The sequence below is a fragment of the Maniola hyperantus genome, chromosome 9 (genome assembly GCF_902806685.2).
Source record: "Maniola hyperantus chromosome 9, iAphHyp1.2, whole genome shotgun sequence".
Lineage (NCBI taxonomy): Eukaryota > Metazoa > Arthropoda > Insecta > Lepidoptera > Nymphalidae > Maniola > Maniola hyperantus.
In genome coordinates this window covers 5,373,561-5,395,719 of record NC_048544.1, presented here as the reverse complement: position 1 = coordinate 5,395,719, position 22,159 = coordinate 5,373,561, and the positions used below count along the sequence as shown (strand labels likewise).

Sequence of the window (22,159 nt, the reverse complement as noted above, 5' to 3'; positions counted from 1 at the left end):
TATGTAGGTTTTCTTTACAAAACATAGGACGTGTTTTAATAATGAAAGCCTAAAGAAAGTAATATTAAAGACTAGCTTATGCCTGCGACTTCGTCCGCGTGTACTACGTAAATTCCTATTTAATATTATTAAAACGCCTATTTCTTCCCCTTACGGGTTGAATTTTCAAAAATCCTATCTTAGCGGATGCCTACGTCATAATAACTATCTGCATTCCAAATTTCAGCTCGACCCGTCCAGTAGGTTGAACTGTGCGTTCAATCAGTCAGTCAGTCAGCTATTCCTTTTATACATATATTTAGATAATACATACTTGGTTTGGTTTAATTTTGCATTTGGTTTACTTTTGTTAAATTACAGTAAATCCTTTTTGCGTCTAGTCCGTGTGTCCCCATACAAAATCCCACCGACGCGGTCGGTTCGTATTGAAATTTTTGAATATGCCAACACTCGAGGACTCGGCACTCCAGAGTATCCGAAAATTTTCGGCGTAATTATACAGTCGAGAGCATCTCGATTTAGTTCGTCGATATTATGTTTGGAGATCTTTTGCTCATTTGCAGTTCGGTGAAATATACCCCATCCCCTATCCCTTTTGTTTTTATTTTGTTATTGAGTTCGTAGGTACTTTATTTTGGCAAACATTCGTTTACTACCTAAGTATTTTTTATTCAATATTTTTGTAGGAAATATTAGATTCAACCTTCTTTTTCTTTTTATGCATGATTAGCTTTTTAACGAAACAGAATTACTAGTACGTACTAATACGCACTAATTACGACCACGCAAATTTCAAACCTCTATTTTAACCCCTTAGGGGTTGAAATTTAAAAAATACGCCATAATAGCTATCTGCATGCCAAATTTCAGCCCGATCCGTCCAGTAGTTTGAGCTGTGCGTTGATAGATCGCAGATCAGTCAGATATGTTTTCTACCTTACTGTTATTTTAGGCCACACCGTCACTTTCCATCAGGTGGTCAAGATTTTGCCTATAATGAATAAAATAAAAATAAAGTCAGTTAGTCAGTCAGTCAGCTTTTTCTTTTATATACATTTAGATTGTAATTATTAGACCACAAAGGCAGTGGCATAATCTAAAAAAGTTTGAAGATGTACTTACGTCACCATCCAGGACCTGTGTTTCCTAACTTTTACAACTGGTTTTTCTTTTAGAAGAGTGAGTAAGTAGGTAGGTATCTTCTAGGTAACTAGGGTCATCCCATCCCATCTTGGGCCACGTCATAATCTCTTTCCATAGTGACTAGTCATAAGGCGAATGCCGTGGCTATAGTTACTATGTATTGTAAAGAATGGGTTTACCTAGATAAGTTAAATTGATACTTATTAAAGTTTTAGATAACAGTAGGTACCTACTTAAAATATCACGAATAGTTCCTAAATAACTACATATAAGTTACCCTCATATTATTATAGTATAGTCTGCCGAGGTTGACTTTTTCACCTTTTAGCCATTCCAAGTTTCAGCCCCAATATTCGTTCTGAATTTAAAATTTAAAGAAACAATATCGAGTGTGAATATTCTATCCCCTCCACCGCCATCAGGATGCTTTACGACCGCGCAGGGAAATACGACAATTCTTTTTTAAAACGATCTTTTTTTTACTTGAAACAAAAAAAATGCATTGGAAATAATGTTTTGCTGCACCAGAGCTAGAGGCAATGCTTAATTCTGGAAAAGTTGAGTGGCTGATTGACTGACTGACTGATCTATCAACGCACAACTGAAACCAATGGACGGATCGAGCTGAAATTTGGCATGCAGATAGCTAATAAAATATAGGCATTCGCTAAGAAAGTATTTTTGAAAATTCAACCCCTAATGGGGTAAAATAGGGGTGTGAAATTTGTGTTGTCCACATGGCCAAAGTCATGGGCATAAGCTAGTTAGTAATATTTTTTACAAAGTAGATATATTCATTTAAAAATTACAAAAATAGTCAAAAATTTAATCACAGAATACAGAATAAGTAGGTGACACACTTACTTATTCTGTATTCATTTAATCACAGAATACAGAATAAGTAAGTGTGTCACCTACTTATTCTGTATTCTGTGATTAAATGAAAAAATCTGGTAGGGGTGTACTTGAAATAATAAATAAGCTTTCTGATTATGGACTAAGAGCCAGCGCATGCCAGACCATCCATATCCATACTATGCGAAAGTGTGTCTGTCTGTCTGTCTGTCTGTCTGTCTGCTAGCCTTTCACTCATGGAACTCAAAACGTAAAACACACAAAAACTCAAGAACTTTTATTTAAAACAATTGCGTATAAGCAACGTGCAATAAGAACGCACTTAGGTGTGAAGTATTGCAAAACTACAAAGGTAAGTACATATTCACAACGCGTACCTGATATCAACGGAGGCATAGACAAACGACAAATTTACTATACCTAGATGGGTATAGACAAACGTATTGTCTCAATGTCTGAATGAGGCGTGAGGGTGTTTAGATAATTGCAACTCGCACAAATCCCTCGTTTAAGTGGTTGAATGACAGATTAAAAACGGAAGAGTGGATTTTTTCTAGGCGTTTCAGTAACACCCTTGCACTATTTTTACATTATAATACGAGTAACTAGCGAATTTCCGCTACTTGTGATGCGTAGGTGCTTTATTTTTTCTATTATTATTCTGCTAGTTTTAGGTCTGTTTAGGCCCTGTTTTCGCCTGAGCGGGGGCGGTGATGAGATATTGTTTTCAATTGACCAACTTAATTATAACAGACTAGCTTATGCTCGCGACTTCGTCCGCGTGGACTACACAAATTTCGAACCCCTATTTCACCCTCTTAGGGGTTGAGTTTTCAAAAATCCTTTCTTAGCGGATGTCTACGTTATAATAGCTATCTGCATGCCAAATTTCAGCCCTATCCGTCCAGTAGTTTTCGCTGTGCGTTAATAGATCAGTCAGTCAGTCAGTCACCTTTTCTTTTTATATATTTAGATGACGTGATAACTTTTAAATCTACCTAGTACCGAGATTCTCATTTTTAATAGTCATCATTATTATCATGATTTCAACCTATTGCCGTTTCACTACTGAACAGGTCTCCTCTCCGAATGCGAAATGTTTAAGCCATAGTCCACCAAGCTGCTACTGCTAAGCGTGGATTGATAGACTTCACATACCTTTGAAAACATTACGGAGAAGGTACCTACCTACTCTCAGGTATGTAGGTTTAACAGCGGATTAACAAAAAGTGATATCAAACCCGATAGAGATTTTTATGGTATCAGTACGTACCAGTGTAATACCTGACTAAAATACCTCTTTCTCGACTGCAATTAAATGAACGCTTGTGCTAGAAGCCAGAAGAATGTAGGACAACAGTTAGGATTTTTGAAGTCAATTTGCTCTATGCTCGTTGAGGCTTTGATATTTGATTTTGTTTGTTTCCAATCCAATCCAATCCATCAGTCTGTATGCATGGTCCGTCTACTGCTCGACATAGGTCTGTCTGACATAATTTTAAACTCTTAGGGCATCAATACATAATTAGATAAGTAAATTAAAACCTCCTCCTTTTTTGAAGTTGATTATAAATACAAAACAAATAGAAGTCCAGTACTATACCTATAATTCTGAGCTTCTATTGTCGGTTTGCATTATCTACAACAAATACAAAACAGCCGGCATTGCGTGAAAACGAATTATTAAGGGCGAAATGCAATTTTCCTGGCCAAGGCACCGATATGTCTCCGGGACGGCCGGGAACGAGCAAATGAATAAAAATCAACCGCTCAGACGCGGCAGTTTGTTAGAGCGGGAGGAGGGGTGGGGGGATCGAATACCGACCCCTATGGACAACACTGGTTAAAAACTGAACAATAGTTCCGTAAATGCTATACACGATTTCAGGGAAAACCTGCGCTGAATCTTAATAATGCTCAGTGGCACTGTAAGTTTGCATGTTAAAAATTTGTCACCCGAATCAGTGTGAACTAGAGAGAACTTCAGGGGAACTCTCGGTATGATCCTGAATCGACAATATGTCAAATATTAGGCTATGGTGACGTGAAATCATAGAAAAAATAGGGCCACCTTAGGGCTACCTGCGTCAAAATGTGTACTAACATTTGACGCTTGCCAAGACGTCGAAGCCTCGACGTTTTGTTAGAAGTTCTCTAAACTATTGTCGTGACTGTGCCTGAATTTATGTGGAGATGACAAATAATGTCAAAGTTTGTCCGTACCATACTATGACTGACTAGCTGATGCCCACGACTTCATCCGCGTGGATTTAGTTTTTTAAAATCCCGTGGGAACTCTTTGATTTTTCGGGATAAAATAGCCTATGTCACTCTCCAGGTCTTTAACTATATCCATACAAAAAATCACGTCGATCTGTTGCTCAGTTGCGACGCGATGGAAGGACAAACAAACAAACCAACAAACCAACAAACAAACACACTTTCGCATTTATAATATGGGTTAGTAGTTTAACAATTTACCTTAACTTCCATGTCAGGGAAAGATATAAATATTCATCAATATTGTATTAATAAGAATATTTTTTCTAGGTGCGAAAAGGTACGAAAATAAAAGTTCGCTTCTTCTGCCAATATTCTAGTCTCTATTAAAGAGAAATAATAATAATATCTACTTATTTAGAAAGCCGAATAAATGAAGTTAAAAAACGCTATTTCAGCAGTGCTAAAATATGCATAGACTGAAACATTTAGTTATAATAGAAGCATACAGACAGAACCAACCTTATTAGAAAAAACTTCATCGGAACGCGGTATTCCGAGCCAAAATATTTTTGCTTTTAAAAAATTGGAATTCCTAATCTAACCATCCGTATAACAAGGAGATAAAAGCTACTTTGTGTTGGGTTAGGTTTTCTGAATCTGTAGATTTAGATTTGCAGGTTTATAGTTAATATTGACTCGTCAGCATTTCGTTTGAAACTTTTCTCATTTCGAACCGAGTCCGGACTCAACTTGAATGCGTTGAGGGCGTCCTTTTCTCTCAGTTTGTACTTAGACACTGTAATGATTAGTTTTATCAATTGTCGAAAAAAGTCATTTAAAACTTTATTGCTGGACATGGACCTTTTCAAGAGCGCGCTCCCGAACCAGGTCCTCTGCCTTACTCACCCGCATCGCGTCACCTTTTTCAGGTCTTGAAAAAGTCCAGCAGTGGACGAATAGGTACCTACAGGCTGATGGATTGGATTAGATTGGAAATTTGTTATTTATCAGGAAAAAGATTCATTAAAATCAATTAAAAGATAATTAATTAAGTAAACTTATAGCTACGAAGAAGCCCACAGCAAACTCAGCCGAGTATTCTTTTTATTATCACCATTTCTCAATATTACTTGAAACTTATTAGAACTATCAGAGCTTTAGAAAGGTTTTGAACTTGAAGTAAATAATCATGTTAGTGATAATAAAAACAGGAACTGAGAGCTCAAGGTTCTCTCCGAGATACGAAGGCAACGAATACTTAGGCCAATTTTGGACCTTCAATAGGTCATTCATCCAGTTACTGACTTGGGTCTCCGTTGCTTAACAGTTGCAATGCGTTGTCACAATTGGAATGACGACTATGTCAAAAACAAATTCTTTCTTAGGAACCATGTATTAAATAGAGGGTCTTATATTTTATTTTTATTTTTTATTGAACCACCAAGAGAATTGTACAAAAAAATTACATTAAGTAGGTATTCAAATCCTAGGTGCTAAGTTAAGTATAATTCAAATGAAATCTACTCCATAAAATCCACGCCCGCTGTTAGTTCTAAGTTTGCTAACCATTTTAATTGTAAGTAAAAAGGTAAGTAAAATTAAAAAAAAAAAGTCGCTGATTTGACTAGTAGTCATCATCCCTATTAGGCCAGAGTCCCTTCGTTGAGCTATTGACGCTAATAACTTTTTAAATTTGAGCTTATCTTACTATAATACTTGATATTTAGTAAGACAATTACCTCATTTTCATACTCCACCACATATAACCATATTTGCACAATAGATAAGTTCCATAAACGTTACGCTTCCATTGAATGCCGCGAAGACGGATCAGCTCTTAGTCTTGGGATCACCACGAACAATAATCTCATTGTTACGACGTAGCCCCTGACCGGCGATAAACCATATATTCGTCCTATTGTATGTTTATGAATAACACGGACACACGAGCACTTTGAACAACATACTGGAAAGTAATGTGAATTGACGTTTTGATTTAGAAAACGTACCTACGGTACCTAGCTCGTAGCTACGGTGTCATTCCCAGTTTTTTTTCAGTTAGTTGATATTATATTATCACGGCTTGATATTAACAAGAGATATAGGATATCATATAAGATTAATGGAAAGAGGTCACACCTTCGGCAATGAGGAATACCTACGACTATAAAGAAAATGATTCAGTTTGATAGAGATTCAAGAAAAGTTGCCCCTTAACCACAAAATAAGCCTAATCATTTGTTTTTATCTTTCATGAACTTAACTAAAATCATGAAAATTGTAGTAAATTCTCCGATGAGATGATAAAAAATCTCTCAATCTACAACTATTTAACTAACTAAAATAACAAAACCGTCTTAGAACTTTTTTAATTGTATCATAAGGCCAGCGCTTGACGACAATCATGCTTAAAAAGCAAATACCTAAGTTGGAACGCGCTTGCCTTCAATTAATGGCATATTTTTAACATTCGACGCGAATCCTTTTGGTAGGAAACACGAACTTTAAGTACCTATATTTCTTTTACTTCTACTAACTACTTCTAAGAAGCTGTGGTAGCCTAGTGGTTAGGACGTCCGCCTTGCAATCGGAGGTCGAGGGTTCGATCCCGGGCACGCACCTCTAACTTTTCGGAGTTATGTGCGTTTTTAAGTAATTAAAATATCACTTGCTTTAACGGTGAAGGAAAACATCGTGAGGAAACCTGCATGCCTGAGAGTTCTCCACAATGTTCTCAAAGGTGTGTGAAGTCTGCCAATCCGTACTTGGCCAGCGTGGTAGACTATGGCCGAAACCCTTCTCACTCTGAGAGGAGACCCGTGCTCCGTAGTGAGCCGGCGGTGGGTTGATCATGATGATGATGAACTACTTCTTCAAGATTTTGCTATTTAATACAATAGGTACCTGACGCAACCAATGTTGCATGTCTTGATGTCATGTGTGTCTCATATTCAATTCAACAATTAAGATTCCTTAGCTCATTCTAATTACACCGATGCGGGTTTCTTAATGAAGTTAAAGGGAATTAATTATTTTAGGGGTTATAAATTTAATTCGCACCGGCCTTTGCTTATGATGTTCTGGGCCTTTGCTTGATTACACTTTATCTTTGTTTTGCGATCTCAGGATCCCATGTTTAGCTCCAGGATGACTTTCATGTTTAGTGATATACTTACCTTCTCTTTTTTACGCTACTTTAATAATGCAAAAGTTTAAATAAACTGGTCAAGTGCGAGTTGGACTCGCACACGAAGGATTCCGTAACATTATACAAGAAATAACACTTTTTCCACAACTTTACCACAAAATCACTGTTTTTGAATGCTACCCTTTACTTGTGCTATGAGAAATTGCTAGTGAGAGCATCAGAAAACCGTCTAAGTAAGTATCTTCTTTCTATATATAAAAATGAATCGCTAAATGTGTTGCTGATCGCAAATCTCGAGAACAGCTGAACCGATTTCGCTAATTCTTTTTTTATAATATTCCTTGAAGTACGAGGATGGTTCTTACGTAAGACAAAAATTTAAAAAATGGCCTGAAAAAGAATCGACTGTTGGGCGGTACGAAGTTCGCCGGGGCAGCTAGTAAAATATTATAAACCCATCGAAATGCAAATGAATATCCCTAACATCTATAATTTTAGTACTTTTGGGAAAAAAGATTTGTATTAGGAACAAAAGTATTGCCATACGGTTACACCATTTATAATTAAAATAATAATAAAACCCATACCATCCATACTAATATTATCAATACCAAAGACATAGGCTACTTTTTATTCCGCAAAATTAGCGATTACTTACAGGATTAAAAAAATCCACACGGACGAAGTCACTGGCATGGTCTGTTATTTTATACATTTTTTTATAGCAATGTCATGGTCAAGACAAAGATGATATCATGAAAATGAGGAATCATATTTGTTATTATCATCGATGGTTATTATCTAAATTGGTACCTAGATAAAATATACTAGGACATTGATAATATTGCTCACTGTGTTGAAAATTGTGCTAAGTCTAATCATATAAAATCGTGATGACCTTCAAAGTAATTTAAATCATTTTAAAATTGCCGATACTGATAAGAAAATTACAAACAACTGATAGTAAAGTTATCGTACGACAATGCGACTCGCTAAACTAAGATAAAATTATGTTTATCTGTTGATAAAAAATTTCGTTATATAAATGTAGAATACGACAAAAATAATAGTATTTCAAACGAATAGAGCAGAGAACTGTGAAAATTATGAGTTTTGTTAATAAAGTTGTTCTTATAACTGGTGGCAGTTCTGGCATAGGAGCCGCTTCAGCTATAGCTTTTACTAAAGAAGGTGCAAATGTAGCAATAGTGGGAAGAAATGAGGAAAAGCTAAAAGGCGTTATAGAAAAATGTACAAGTGCAGGAAAAAAACCTTTATCGATCAAAGCGGACATCACAAATAAGGGCGAACCGGAAAGAATAGTTAAAGAAACAATTGAAGCATTTGGAGCAGTAGACGTGCTTGTTAACAACGCGGGACTCGTAAGATTAGCCAAAATCCTGGACAGTAACATTTTGGAAGCGTATGATCTTGTCATGAACACAAACCTTCGCGCCCAGATTCACCTGACACATTTAGTTGGTCCTTCTTTAATTAAATCTAAAGGGAATATCATCAATATCTCCAGCATAGCCACAAAAACAAGACCAACCCATACAGCAAACATTGTTTATGGTATATCAAAAGCAGCGTTTACGCACTTCTCCCGCGCAGCCGCAGCGGAGTTTGCCCCTCATGGTGTGAGAGTAAACTCCGTCAGTCCTGGGCCAGTTGAAACTGATATTATGGATAACGCTGGCGTAAATAATATATCCTTCTCTGATATAAAAGATCAGTTGCCACTTCGTAGAATATCAGAACCCGAAGAAATAGCTGATATTGTCCTTTACATCGCAAGCGATAAAGCAAAAGCAATCACTGGATCGGATTATATAATAGATAATGGATATTTATTGAAATTTTGATAATGTACCCACGTACTACATAAGTACATAATATATTTTGTGGTCAATATATATTTTTGTATATATATTTTATAAATATAACTCACCATGTGTTTTGAATGTGATTCCTAATTAAGTTTATTAATTCCATTAAACTATAATGAAATCTTCCCTTATAGCTTACTAGATGATACCCATGCCTTCATCCACATGAATTCAGGTAATTGAGAATCCTGTGGGAACTCTTTGTTTTTCAAGCTAGCAAATCCACTGGACCTATTGAGATATAAAACTTTCATAGTCAGAAAGCGTTATTATTTTATTATCTAAATTATTATTAAATATATAAAAGGAAAAGGTGACTGACTGGCTGATCTATCAACGCACAGCTCAAACTACTGGACGCATCGGGCTGAAATTTGGCAAGCAGAGCTATTATAACGTAGGCATCCGCTAAGGAACGGTTTTTTAAAATTCGTCTCCTAAAGGGGTGATATAGGGGTTTGAAATTTGTGTAGTCCACGCGGACGAAGTCGCGAGCATAAGCTAGTACCTAATAAGGTATTGGTTCACTAAAACTTATGGAAGAGCTTAGACGAATTCTATGGCAATTTTTCGGCACTAAATCATTTATCAAAATATAAGTTAGACAAAAACTTCGAACATAATTTTTAAATTTATAGGTTCGAATCCTGTCGGTTCCGCAATCAGTACCTCAGTACCCTTATTAAAAATGCGAAAGTGTGTTTGTTTGTTTTCCTTCACTGTTTTAGCAAGTTTTGAAAAACGTACATAACTCCGAAAAGTAGGGGTGCGTGCCCGGGATGAAACCGAGATATTGATTATTATTAAATTAATAAAACATTTAATATAGCTAAGCAATATTATAAGCAATTTTTTTTTTTAAAGCTACGGAATTCTTTTGCGCAAGCAACTATTTGACCAATTAAATGATAAAGTTTATATCATTTTGATATGATTTTGATAAATTGTGTGTATTTTTTCTTGATATAAGTTGAAAATAATATTATAAAAAGTCAGTCTTGATCTGAATTTTACGGAGGTTTTTTTTATAATGAGTTTTGCAAATAAAGTCGTGATAGTTACCGGCGCAAGTTCAGGCATAGGTGAAGCTACAGCACTACTGTTTGCTAAAGAAGGTGCAGATGTAGTTATAGTTGGACGAAACGACATTAAACTAAAGGTAGTCGCAGCACAATGTGAAGAAGTCGGTAAGAAACCACTAAAGGTCATAGCAGATATTAGCAAAGAAGACGAGGCAGTGACGATCATTGGTCAAACGATTAGTAAATTCGGAAAAATAGATGTCTTAATTAACAACGCTGGTATTATACGCTTAGGAAAGATAACAGATGGAACGATCATGAAAACCTATGATGAACTTGTAAATACAAATCTACGATCCGCCATACATCTTACTACATTAGTAACGCCACATATTATAAAGACTAAAGGAAATATAATCAACATTTCAAGTGCTGGATGCTTAAAACTTCAAACCCCATTGTTATTAGCTTACGCAATTAGTAAAGCTGCTCTTAATATATTTGGTCAAGGCGCTGCTATGGAACTAGCTCCACATGGGGTAAGAGTCAATACCATAAGTCCTGGACCAGTATACAGCGATATTTGGGATAATGCCAATTTACCATCAGATGCACTAAAAGGCGTAGATTTCAAAGTGCCTTTAAATAGAGTGTCAAAACCTGAAGAAATTGCAAGTTTAGCATTATATCTTGCAAGTGATAAAGCTGTTGGTATCACTGGATCAAACTATTTGTCTGACAATGGATATGCTCTAACGTAATTCGTATGAATAGTAAATATTACAATATCTAAATATTTTTGCTATGAAACTGTTTTTCATTTTCATGGGGTTATTCAAGGGGCGGATCAACTAATTCCAAAAAGGCATAACGCGTCGGCGGTTCCTCTGGTGCTGCAAATGTTCATGGGCGGCGGTAATCACTTAACATCAGGTGACCCGCCTGCTCGTTTGCTCGCTATCTCTATTTTTAAAAAAAGATATATCCGCAATATTAGCTCCACATCTTGTCAAGTCAACAAATTCTAATTATAACTAGCTTTTGCCCGTGATTTTGTCTGTATATCGCAAGTTTTTTAGAAACCCCATAGAAACTCTTTGTTTTTCCTGGATAAGTAAGTCTAGATCATTTCTTGCATAGCCATCTATCTGACTGCAAAAGTCTCGTCAAAATCCATTTAGCTGATTCTGAAATTAATCAATTCTTAAAACAAATTCTAAGTTGAAAATAAAAATATTATGATAAGGTGTAAATCTGGTGATTTAATAAGATTAAATTATTATAGAAATAACAGACAGACACTTTTATTTTTATTTGTAAAGATTTCTTATCCTCTATAGAAATTTGATTAGTTAAACAGTAGTTTTTAAAAATAATCCTTAACGTATTCCTGTACAGGTATGAGGTATATCTATAGTACGCGACAGGTCGAGATGGCAATCGGGGTATGAGGTGGGGGGACGCCCCGCACACCCACAAGTCACCCGCGCTCGCCCGCACCGGGTTTAGCGCGGGGGTTGTGCGGGTGTGCGGGGTGTTCCCTCTACGATTGTCATTTCGACCTGTCGCGTACTATACCTACCTACATCTTATTGAGAACCAACTCTTTATTGCGAAGTCTGTTTTAAATTCACGGATGCATTCATTTTCTTCGTGCTCGGGTACAATACCAAGATCTAGGCATTATTTACACCTTTGTCTCAAAAGAAAATAGGTCTGTTCATTAGTGGATGGAAAACACAAAGAACAGGTACGAGTTAAATATGTAACATCTTCACCTCTTATGGAACTAGTTAGTTTTTCTAAGCTTCTCTACTAAGAGCTAATCAGAAATGAGATCTGTAGGAGAACCAGAGTAATTGTATTAAGAAGTAGACGGAATGACACACTTTTTAAACCTTCGTGGCTTTTTGCTGTCTAACGATACGATTCAAAGATTAACCCAGTCAAAAACGAAGTTCGATATCGAGGTTAAGAAAGTTGACTTCAAGGCAAAAATGATCGATGTCCAGGTAACGAAGGTCAGTGTCGAGGTAGCGATAGTCTACTTCGAGGTATCGAAGGTCGATGTCGAGGTAACAAATATTGACTTTGAAGTAACGATGTTAATGTTGAGGAATAATAGATATCGAGGAAACGAAGGTTGACTTCGAAGCAACGAAAGTTTATTTCAAGAAGTTCTATACAATGTCGAGCAAGTTTAAGCGACTAGCGATTATACTCAGAGATATACCTATAATCTAAATATATAAAAGGACAAGGTGACTGACTGACTGACTGACTGATCTATCTATCAACGCTCAGCTCAAACTACTGGACGGATCGGGCTGAAATTTGGCATGCAAATAGCTATTATGATGTACACGTCCGCTAAGAAAGTATTTTAGAAAATTCAACCGCTAAAGGGGTAAAATAGGGGTTTGAAATATTTGTAGTCCACGCGGACGTAGTCGCAAGCATAAGCTAGTATATTATATTTTAAAAATGTTGTATTAAATGCAACAGTAAAAAATAAAATAACAGTGATTGCTCTGGGTGCGTAATTATAGATAATAATAATATTTTAACCTTGAAATGGCCTTTTTTAGAGATGCTTAGCGAATGGCAATAAGCCTCACGTACCTATTATCCATATCTGAGTAAAAATAATTTAGAGCAATTTATGGCCACAAAAAAAATATTGACTCTACATACTGTTATTGTCTTGGAGGATAAAGTATGTACTAATAAAGTCATTGAGAAAACCAAAATGGGCAACACTAAACTTGTTTTTGTAACTATCTTAGTTTATAGTTGTGAACCTAAATAATATTTTTTTTAAAATAGTAACTTGACATTACCAGGTATCACGTAGAAACATTATTTAAGAGTTGATATTAAAGCTGTGGATACAGAACCCTTTTTCTATTTTTAAGATAACCTACTTGTTAATTACAAGTAGGTATAGTGCGCGACAGATCGAGATAGCAATCGGGGTATGAGGCGGGGGGGCCACCCTGCACACTTACACGTCACCCGCGCTATCCCGCACCGAAATAGCGCGAAGGATGTGCGGATGTGCGGGGCGTCCCCACCCTAATTGCCATCTTGACTTGTCGCGTACTATAGGTAATAATAGCAAGTGGCATGCATTATGGTTTTACCATTGTTTGTTTAAAACCTCTTATTACTGTCTCGTATTTAAGAGCAAGTCAGTCTCGCTAAACGATTCGACGAAGTGTCATCATAATGAGTTTCGCGAATAAAGTCGTCATAGTTACCGGTGCAAGTTCAGGCATAGGAGAAGCCACAGCAATATTATTTGCTAAAGAAGGTGCCAATGTAGTTTTAGTTGGAAGAAACGATGTTAAACTGAAAGTAGTAGCGGCAAAATGTGAAGAACTTGGAAAAAACCCGCTAAAAATCACTGCGGATATTAGCAAGGAAGATCAGGCAGTCTCCATCATTGATCAGACTATTAATAAATTTGGAAAAATTGATATGTTAATCAACAACGCTGGTATTCTACGCTTGGGAAAAATAATTAACGGAACAATTATGAATATTTATGATGAACTTATGAATACGAATCTTCGACCCGTAATACATCTTACTACAATAGCAACACCGTACCTTATACAGAGTAAAGGGAATATAATCAACATATCCAGTGCAGGAGGTGTTAAAGTGACAAGAAACCCTATGTTTTTAGCTTATACGATTACTAAAAATTCTCTAAATGTATTTGGTCAAGGTGTTGCAATAGAATTAGGTCCACACGGTGTTAGAGTCAATACCATCAGTCCAGGTGCTGTGTACTCCGATATTTGGGAGAATTGCAATGTAACTCAAGAAGAAGCTATGAAAGATTGTGAATTTAAAGCGGCGCTTAATAGAATGTCAAAACCAGAGGAAGTCGCAAACTTGGCATTATATCTAGCAGGTGACAAAGCTATCGGCATTACTGGATCGAATTATTTGGTTGATAATGGATTTGCTTTAATGAATTAAATGTTATGTCTATATAAACATTTTATTTACGATTACCTACCTATAACCTAGCTTCGCTTTTGTACATTTACCAACATTTTTCATTTCTTAATATTACTACCCATATTTTAAATGCGAAAGTATGTTTGTCTGTTGGTTTGTTGACTTATTGGTTTGTCTTTCAATCACGTATAGTTAATGTCACTTTCCAGGTCTTTAACTATACCCATGCAAAAAATCACGTTGATTCGTTGCTCCATTGTGACGTGATTGAAAGACAAATCAATAAACCAACAAGCTAACAAACAAACACACTTTCGCATTTATAATATGGGTAGTGATACTATAATAATAAGGCATTCGCGCTCGCAATGTAAACCAACGCTAAAGACGACAAGATGATACCAAGGTACGCTCGTACGCTCACGAGATAGTGCTCGGGGGTCATCGCAAACAAATGAGGGGTGTAAATCCACCCCACTTCCCCCCCTTTCCCCCAGGTAGCACTTGCTTAACCCTTTCTTGGCTAACATATGTACGTACCGCACACGGCAGCGGTTAAGACACACTTCAAGTGTTTCGGACGTACTTGTGGATTTATGGGCGGGCTGTATTGGTTTTGTTTTGTGAGGGTAGGAGAGGATAATAGTATATTAAGGAGAAGTTAAGATAACAGACGCTAAGGTTTTTGTCCATCTTATTGTATCTATATATCTACTTACCTTTACATAGCATAATTACTTGACAGAAATTACTGTTCAAACTCAAGTCTTCAAGTCTCAATCAGATTCGGTATTATTGTAATATTGGGTATTATTGTTACATGCTGAATTTGCAATACAATGATGTAGTAGTGATAAATACGTCAACTTAAAACTAAAGCTACGATGGGGAGGGTTAATGTTTTAATGTATTGTTGGAATAAAATTAATTGTGAATATTTGTTTTCACGACTACATTTTAATTACCATAAAAAATCTTTTTTGGAACGAAACGGTTTATTGTTTTTAATGTGCAATCAGATTTGTAACAAAGTCATTAAATGTAGTTTTGTTTTGAAAATTATTAATAAATGTATGGACACTACTTATAACAATACTTACACTAGGAATAACGAAATGGCATGGACACGACGCGCCCTACATGTAAGCTTAATATTTATGGGTATTTCAAGAAACTCTATTTTAATTTTAATTTTTAAACTACATAAACGTGTTAAGTAGCGAATTCTGATTAAACAGATTTTTTATGGTAGTAAAAATTAATCGTGTATCTCAGTAGGTCTGATAATAATTATGATTTATCTAAACTTTCTCTGCAGGAAATATTGAATACATCAAGGGAACAAAATTAATACAATGCACGTAAACTTTATAATATCGTGTGACGGTTGAATCAATCATCGTAATCAGTCGTTGTCCTCTAAAAGGGACAAAAACTAACTATTTTTTACCATCCAGTCCCAAATTCCCCGACCGGGGAAAAGTAATAGATAGGATACGGTGGAACAATTCTGGCTGTAATTGGGGTAGGTGCCTCAGAGGACCTGTGACACGTTGACGTATGACAATATTGTGTAAATTCTATCTCGTTTCTTTCGTGTCGTAAATATGTGCTCTTACCCCAGTCTCGATGACACTTTTGTTAGGAAGTAATGGAATAACAAATAGTAATCATTACTTCGTGAGCACCCCTGTAAATCTATATGTGGGAGGGAATGTCCCGCACACCCGCACAGCCCCCGCGTTAACCCGGTGCGGGTGACGTGCGTGTGTGCTGGGCGTCCCCCCGCCTCATACCCGGATTGCCATTTCGACCTTTTTTGGTACCTACGATTTTGGTACCTACTTTTATAAGACAATAATAATCGTAGTACCTAATAAACAATGGTTTTGATTTCTGTTCCGTGGGTTTTGAAGATCGTTTGAATATTTTTGTCAAATACTTACTTTGTACTCCTCGAATATTAAAATACACATTATCATTATTTTGATTTTCCGGGATATAGCCTATATCCGTATAAGGGATTCAAGCTCTCTGTGTACAATGTGTAATAGTTTCGGACTGCATTAGAAGTCATTAAAAAGTCCGGCGCAAGATTTCAATCAAATATATGAAAACTAGCTTATGCTTGCGACATCGTCCGCGTGGACTACACAAATTTCAAACCCCTATTTTACCCTTCTAGGAGTTCAATTTTTAAAAATCCTTTCATAATGGATGACTACGTCATAATAGCTATCTGCATGCCAAATTTCAGCCTGATCCGTCCAGTAGTTTGAGCTGTGCGTTGATAAATCTGTCAGTCAGTCAGCTTTTCCTTTTTGAAGCTAAATAAAACTGTTTAAAGTAAGAGTATTGTAGCTTTTGAATTGGACAAATTTTACCGTCAATTAAAAGACCTAAAAATGTTGTTTAATCTCCAGAAGCCATACAAGGGTCTCAGGGCGATTTTTCCGCTAACAACGAGAAATTTCCACGGCTGAGATCGATGTCAAAACATCGTACTCTGAATAAAATATAAGGCGAGACGAGCGCTCAGTTTTCGCGATATAATGTTATTGATAAATTTACCAGCGTCTCTCATATGATATTACGGGGTGGGGGTACACCCCGATCTATTATTATGCCGGGCAGGTCGCGACGTATGATAGCTAGGGCTGCCCCTTGCAATTTTCTACGATCACAGTTAAAAAATGGCCAGCTGAACGGCCAGTCCAATTCGTGCAAGTCCTACACAATCGCTAAAATGGCCTCGACAGAGGAAAATGGACACAGCTGATGAATGGCTGGGTACTTGCCACATGCCAGGACCATGATCTTCAGTAAGCAGTAAGTGACATAGGCTACTTTTTATCTCGGAAAACCAAAAAATGCACACGGGGTTTTTAAAAACCTAAAATTCACGCAGACGCAGTCTAATAGTCAAATCTGCTAGTTTATCTAAATGTATAAAAGTGTTGACTGACTGACTGATCTATCAACGCACAGATAGCTATTATGACGTAAGCATCCACTAAGGAAGGATTTTAGAAAATTCAACCCCTTAAGGGTGAAATAGGGGTTTGAAATTTGTGTATTCCACGCGGACGAAGTCGCGAGCATAAGCTAGTCTTTATATAAGTATGGGTTTATGAGTGATTTTCCTATTTCCAAGTGCCAACCCTGGGCTGGGCCGGCGGGACGGCACCGATGACTTGTCATTAATAACGACAGCGGAAATGTATCAAAAGGTGACGCGTGTCCTCCTCCTCCGTCTGTCTCAGCCTTGTTTATGATGCCAACAAACAATATTTATTTCGTTTAGATCCATCTCCACATTAGCGCGTATTGTTTTTGGTAATGGACATTGAGTAGGCTACTCTGTTACTTTGATGGCTATGTTGGTTTTTTGTGACCTCTGGAATTTGTCTCTATTGATTAGCTTTTTTCTTTCTCAAAATAAGCAATTAGGTAGCTTTTTTTCTTTCCAGTGGTTAAGACGTTGACCTCCTATTTAGGAGGTCGGGAGTTCGATTCGGACATGCACCTCTAACTTTTTGGAGTTATGTGCGCTTTATACAATTATTATATCATTTACATCAAACATCGTGACGAAACCTGCATGCCTGAAAGTTCTCCATGATGTTCTAAGATTTCAAGTCTGCGAACCGCACTGGACCGGCGAGCGTGGCAAACGATGACTTAAACCCTTTTCATTCTAAGACGAGACCCGTGGCTCAGATTCTGATGTTTTCTCTAAACTAAATTTAGAGTATCTGCATCTTTCTCTTTTTAATATTGCTAAAACAGTACGGACACTCTACAACAATAGGCTCACGACTGGCACCTAAAGTCATGAGGTTTGTCAGATCTTTTAATTCATTGGTAAGAAAAAGGCTTGAAACGCTAAAAGTCAGCAGAATCAGTATACCATTTGGATTGATTAAAAAAGAGTTGTTCTTTGTAAGATTGTTCAAAGAAGACGAAATTAATTAATAAAATTAAATATTACCCGTTGATATGTAAAGCTATCATCTTAAATGTCCTTACACGCAATTCAACTAACGACTTACATCCATCCCAGCAAACCTTTAAAACGGGGAATTTAAATTACACAGCGAGCGTCCTCACAAATCTCGGAAAACGAAATTTATCGCTGCCTATATCTTGGTTTATTTATAAGAAAGCAAGCACGAGATGAAATTACGTGATACCATTTGGAAGCTGAGTGAAATACTGAACAATTCCTCACCCACCTATGCCGGTGTTATATTTTCATTCGCACCTACTTAGCCGATTGCTTGTTGAATGCCCTTTTCCCAAGATTACAAAGTATTAAAAATTATGATTATCGGTAACTAGGTATATTTCGCAGGAGTTTTACATGCGATTGGATCAATTTCAAGGAGATTACCATATTATTGCATCAGATCCTTCGATTTTTCATGTTCGTAATCATGGTTATAAATCTTATGACAGATTTTTCAATAATTTTAACTGAACCGATTCTAAAAGAAATTAGCAAACTTTCAATGTCACGACCGAATTCAATATCTTTCTAACTTATCTATCTAAACTTGTATGCTGTAACCGCCTATAATTTGAATTATATAATAACTTAGTACCTAGGATTTGAATAGTGTATTTTTTTGTATGATTCCGTGTGTGGTTCAATAAAAAATAAAAAAGAGACGGCATAAACTCAACAGTAAGTAATTCTTTTTAAAAAGGAATATATTAATAGGTACAGTATTAAAGGACATTGAGACCACTAGATCTGAGGAAAAATGGCGTTCCCCCCAACAATTTGACCACTTAACGAAAGCTCATAATAAAACAAAACAATGAACTTACAATGGAGATCGGAAAGAGGTCAATTCCTTAGCCCGCTATTAATCTCACTTGGAACGTTACCGCCGAATTAATTACCCTCTGACCATACGATCTAATGGGTTTCCTGAGGGACTCTGAGGTTTCCGATTAAATCACTACTTCTCATAGGGCGATTTATAGTGACCAGTAGAGTAGGTACTGTACGCGCAGATGTCTCAAATACTGGAAGTGTCTTGGGATCATCCGCATCGATGGAAGTCACATTTTTTGTAAAGACTAGCGCTTGGCTGCAATCAGATCTGCAAGTGATGGTGCAACCTTAGATTGAGTGCGCTTGCTTAGAAGATGCCTACTCACTCTTGACTTGCGCATATTAAAAGTGGAGGGCAAAACAGATGCCGGAAAGAGAAAGTTGCTAAAGAAGTCTAAGGTACAAAATCATTTAGACTTTGCCAGGCTAACGCTGAGTTGTTCGAAATAAATTCAAAAATGTAAGTGGAGATTAAACTAATTTAATTACGAGACTCCATAGAATTGTTCTGATTAAATTTAAGTTTAATCTCCATGGTAAGTGAATTGATTTTCATTACAGCTATAAAGAGTTATTTGAACAGGCACAGATCTATTGCTTTACAAAAAAAATAGAATTCTATGATTCTATGTGACGCATAAGCTACAGTAATTTCACTAAATTACATTATTACTTGGAGCTGAGATTAAGAATAAAAAATATTTTAGGGTCTCTACCTTTTCTACTACGGTGCTTTTAAATTTCTACTAACTTTCTCCTAGGCACATCACCATCTAATCAATTCTCAACGAGGCGATTCCAGATAAATTTACTGCGATGCTTTTCCCCTTTTGCCCTTCTTGTAACCTCTTGCCTGCCCGATTGTTAATCTTGATTCAATCTACTTGTGATTTTCAATAGAATTAAAACATACCATCTTTAAGAAGTTATTTCTAAATTGAATGAATTTTTCATGCAGGACAGCCTGTGCCACTTATAGTAATGTCATGACTCTATCAACTGTTCGGAAAGCAGATCTACTGAAAAGAGTTGGCAAGAAACTCAGCAGTTGCTCTTTTCTGAAACTTTAACTTAATAACTTTGTCGTTTACTGAAAATTACTTTCCAAGTAAGTTTTACTCAGCTAAGTAGTCCTTGCATACAATCTAAACACTTACTTGTTCTCTAAGTAGGTAGTATTTCAGTAATTCATAAATCATTAATGTTCCCAAGGCCCAGGTGGCTAAGACCAAAGACCAGGTAAGATAAAAATGTACCAACAAAATTACTTAGAGTTTTGAATGCACAAATTAGGTACATACGCATTCCACGCTCTTTTTTTCTCACCTCTAGAGTCTCGTTGAAATCATGTAACAAATTACTTATTTTATAATGTCATCATACACCTGTCTTTCCAAGTTTTCTCGAGGCAAGCAATTTCCTTTAAAGATAAATGGCCATATCTCAAGGAGGGTGCCATTTAACCAAATTGCCTCCATCAGATAGCCGATGCTAAACTTCGTGCCGCCGTGGCTCCACAATTTACCTTGCCTCTTTAAACCTAAACCAAATATTGTCACAATTAGGAGATACCATCGGCCTATAAACATGAGGACCAACTGTGCCCTTCGGCGAATCTTGAGACCGACCCACTGAGGATTTGGTATAATTTTAAAGGTCTCGGCGATTTGGCTAAAATCTTAGCATAATGTTTATGAGATCGTGTGCTTTAAAAATTTTTTGCAATGTTTTTCTTTTTAGTAAGCTAGAGTAAGCTAGTTGTACAAGGCACTATTAAGTAGAGGAGTTATATATCTTCTTACCTTCCAATGATTGCCGTGAAAAGCTAGCAGACAGACAGACACACTTTCGCATTTATAATATTAGTATGGATAATATTGTAATTGATCACTTGATAAGAGCAACCGCCGAGTTTCTTGCTGGTTCTTCTCGGTAGGAACGGCATTCCAAACCAGTGGTAAATTAAACCAGTTGATGATTCAAAAGCACTTGTAAAAGTTTACTTGAATAAAAATATATTCCATTCTATTCTATTCTCGCCACTTCTGTATCTTGTCAAAATCTGTTGAATGGTAACAGACAGATATACACGCAGACACACTTTTACATTTACAATATTACTTAGTAAGTATGTATTTATAGTCCTATAGTATTCATCTCGCAACAATGAGACAATTCTCTTTAACTTCGGTTGTAGGAAGTCAAATATAAGCATCCGAAGCGAACTTCGGCCGAGTTATACAGATCTTCCTGTATAGAAGGCCCAAATAATCCTCAAATAATACCACCATCTAACCTCTTAACATCATTAGGGACCATCACACGTAGCGACTTTTCCGTACGACAAAATCGCACGGAGCATCTAGCAAAATCTAGCACCAGCGACCGGTCTTGACTTCACCGGGGTGCAATTTACTATTTACTTAATGAAGTAAATGAAAAGTGTATTGAGAGATAAGTAATTACTTATAATAATTTCCGACTTTTCCGTTGAATTTTCCAAAAAAAAATATTTTCATACAAATCTTTACCAGAAGATACTTTTTACCTTATTTTAGCAATAGGTTACCTACGACAAAATATATCGTTGCACTATTTGGGGTTTGAACCAACCACCAGTTAGATTCCAGTACGCTCCTTGACCTTAGGGTATTGAGGCTTTTATTGACTCAGGTATATGTCGTTTATTTGTCGTCTTTGTTTCGACCATGTAGAAGCCTATTTCCTATGAAACTGCAGGTCAATAGTGAAAGTGTTATGGTGGGTCTTCATATGCCGCCGAGTTTAACCCGCCGACCAAACCCGGCGGCATGTGTGATGCACCATTAGGCATCAGCAAAGGTTACAATATACGTTACACAAATTAGCCTCTTTTCTTCTAAGATGATTGGCCCAAACAATCGTATTGTGTAAAGTCTCTAAAACGGAAACGAGTTATCGCTGCCCTCCCTTAACAAAGAGCGCTAAGACGTTTTCCTCCGCGCCTTAAGATCGTTTTATTGCCAGCCCGGATGGACTTCTGGATAGATGGTCGGGAATGTAAATTTAGTGTACGGAACCGGAC

At 36.7% G+C, this 22,159-nt stretch overlaps 3 protein-coding genes across 3 annotated transcripts; all 3 read left to right on the top strand.

Annotated features, from left to right (window-relative positions):
- Positions 1-8,458: 8,458 nt before the first annotated feature.
- On the top strand, positions 8,459-9,234 carry LOC117985205 (3-oxoacyl-[acyl-carrier-protein] reductase FabG-like). Its single transcript, XM_034971897.2, has one exon. The coding sequence runs from the start codon at positions 8,476-8,478 to the stop codon at positions 9,232-9,234; it is 759 nt and encodes a 252-aa protein (XP_034827788.1). The 5' UTR covers positions 8,459-8,475.
- Positions 9,235-10,288: 1,054 nt separating this feature from the next.
- On the top strand, positions 10,289-11,041 carry LOC117985204 (3-oxoacyl-[acyl-carrier-protein] reductase FabG-like). Its single transcript, XM_034971896.1, has one exon. It carries the CDS (start codon positions 10,289-10,291, stop codon positions 11,039-11,041), a length of 753 nt encoding a protein of 250 aa, XP_034827787.1.
- A 2,422-nt stretch (positions 11,042-13,463) lies between these two features.
- Positions 13,464-14,276, top strand: LOC117985348 (3-oxoacyl-[acyl-carrier-protein] reductase FabG-like). Its single transcript, XM_034972041.2, has one exon. The coding sequence runs from the start codon at positions 13,509-13,511 to the stop codon at positions 14,268-14,270; it is 762 nt and encodes a 253-aa protein (XP_034827932.1). The 5' UTR covers positions 13,464-13,508; the 3' UTR covers positions 14,271-14,276.
- Positions 14,277-22,159: the final 7,883 nt, after the last annotated feature.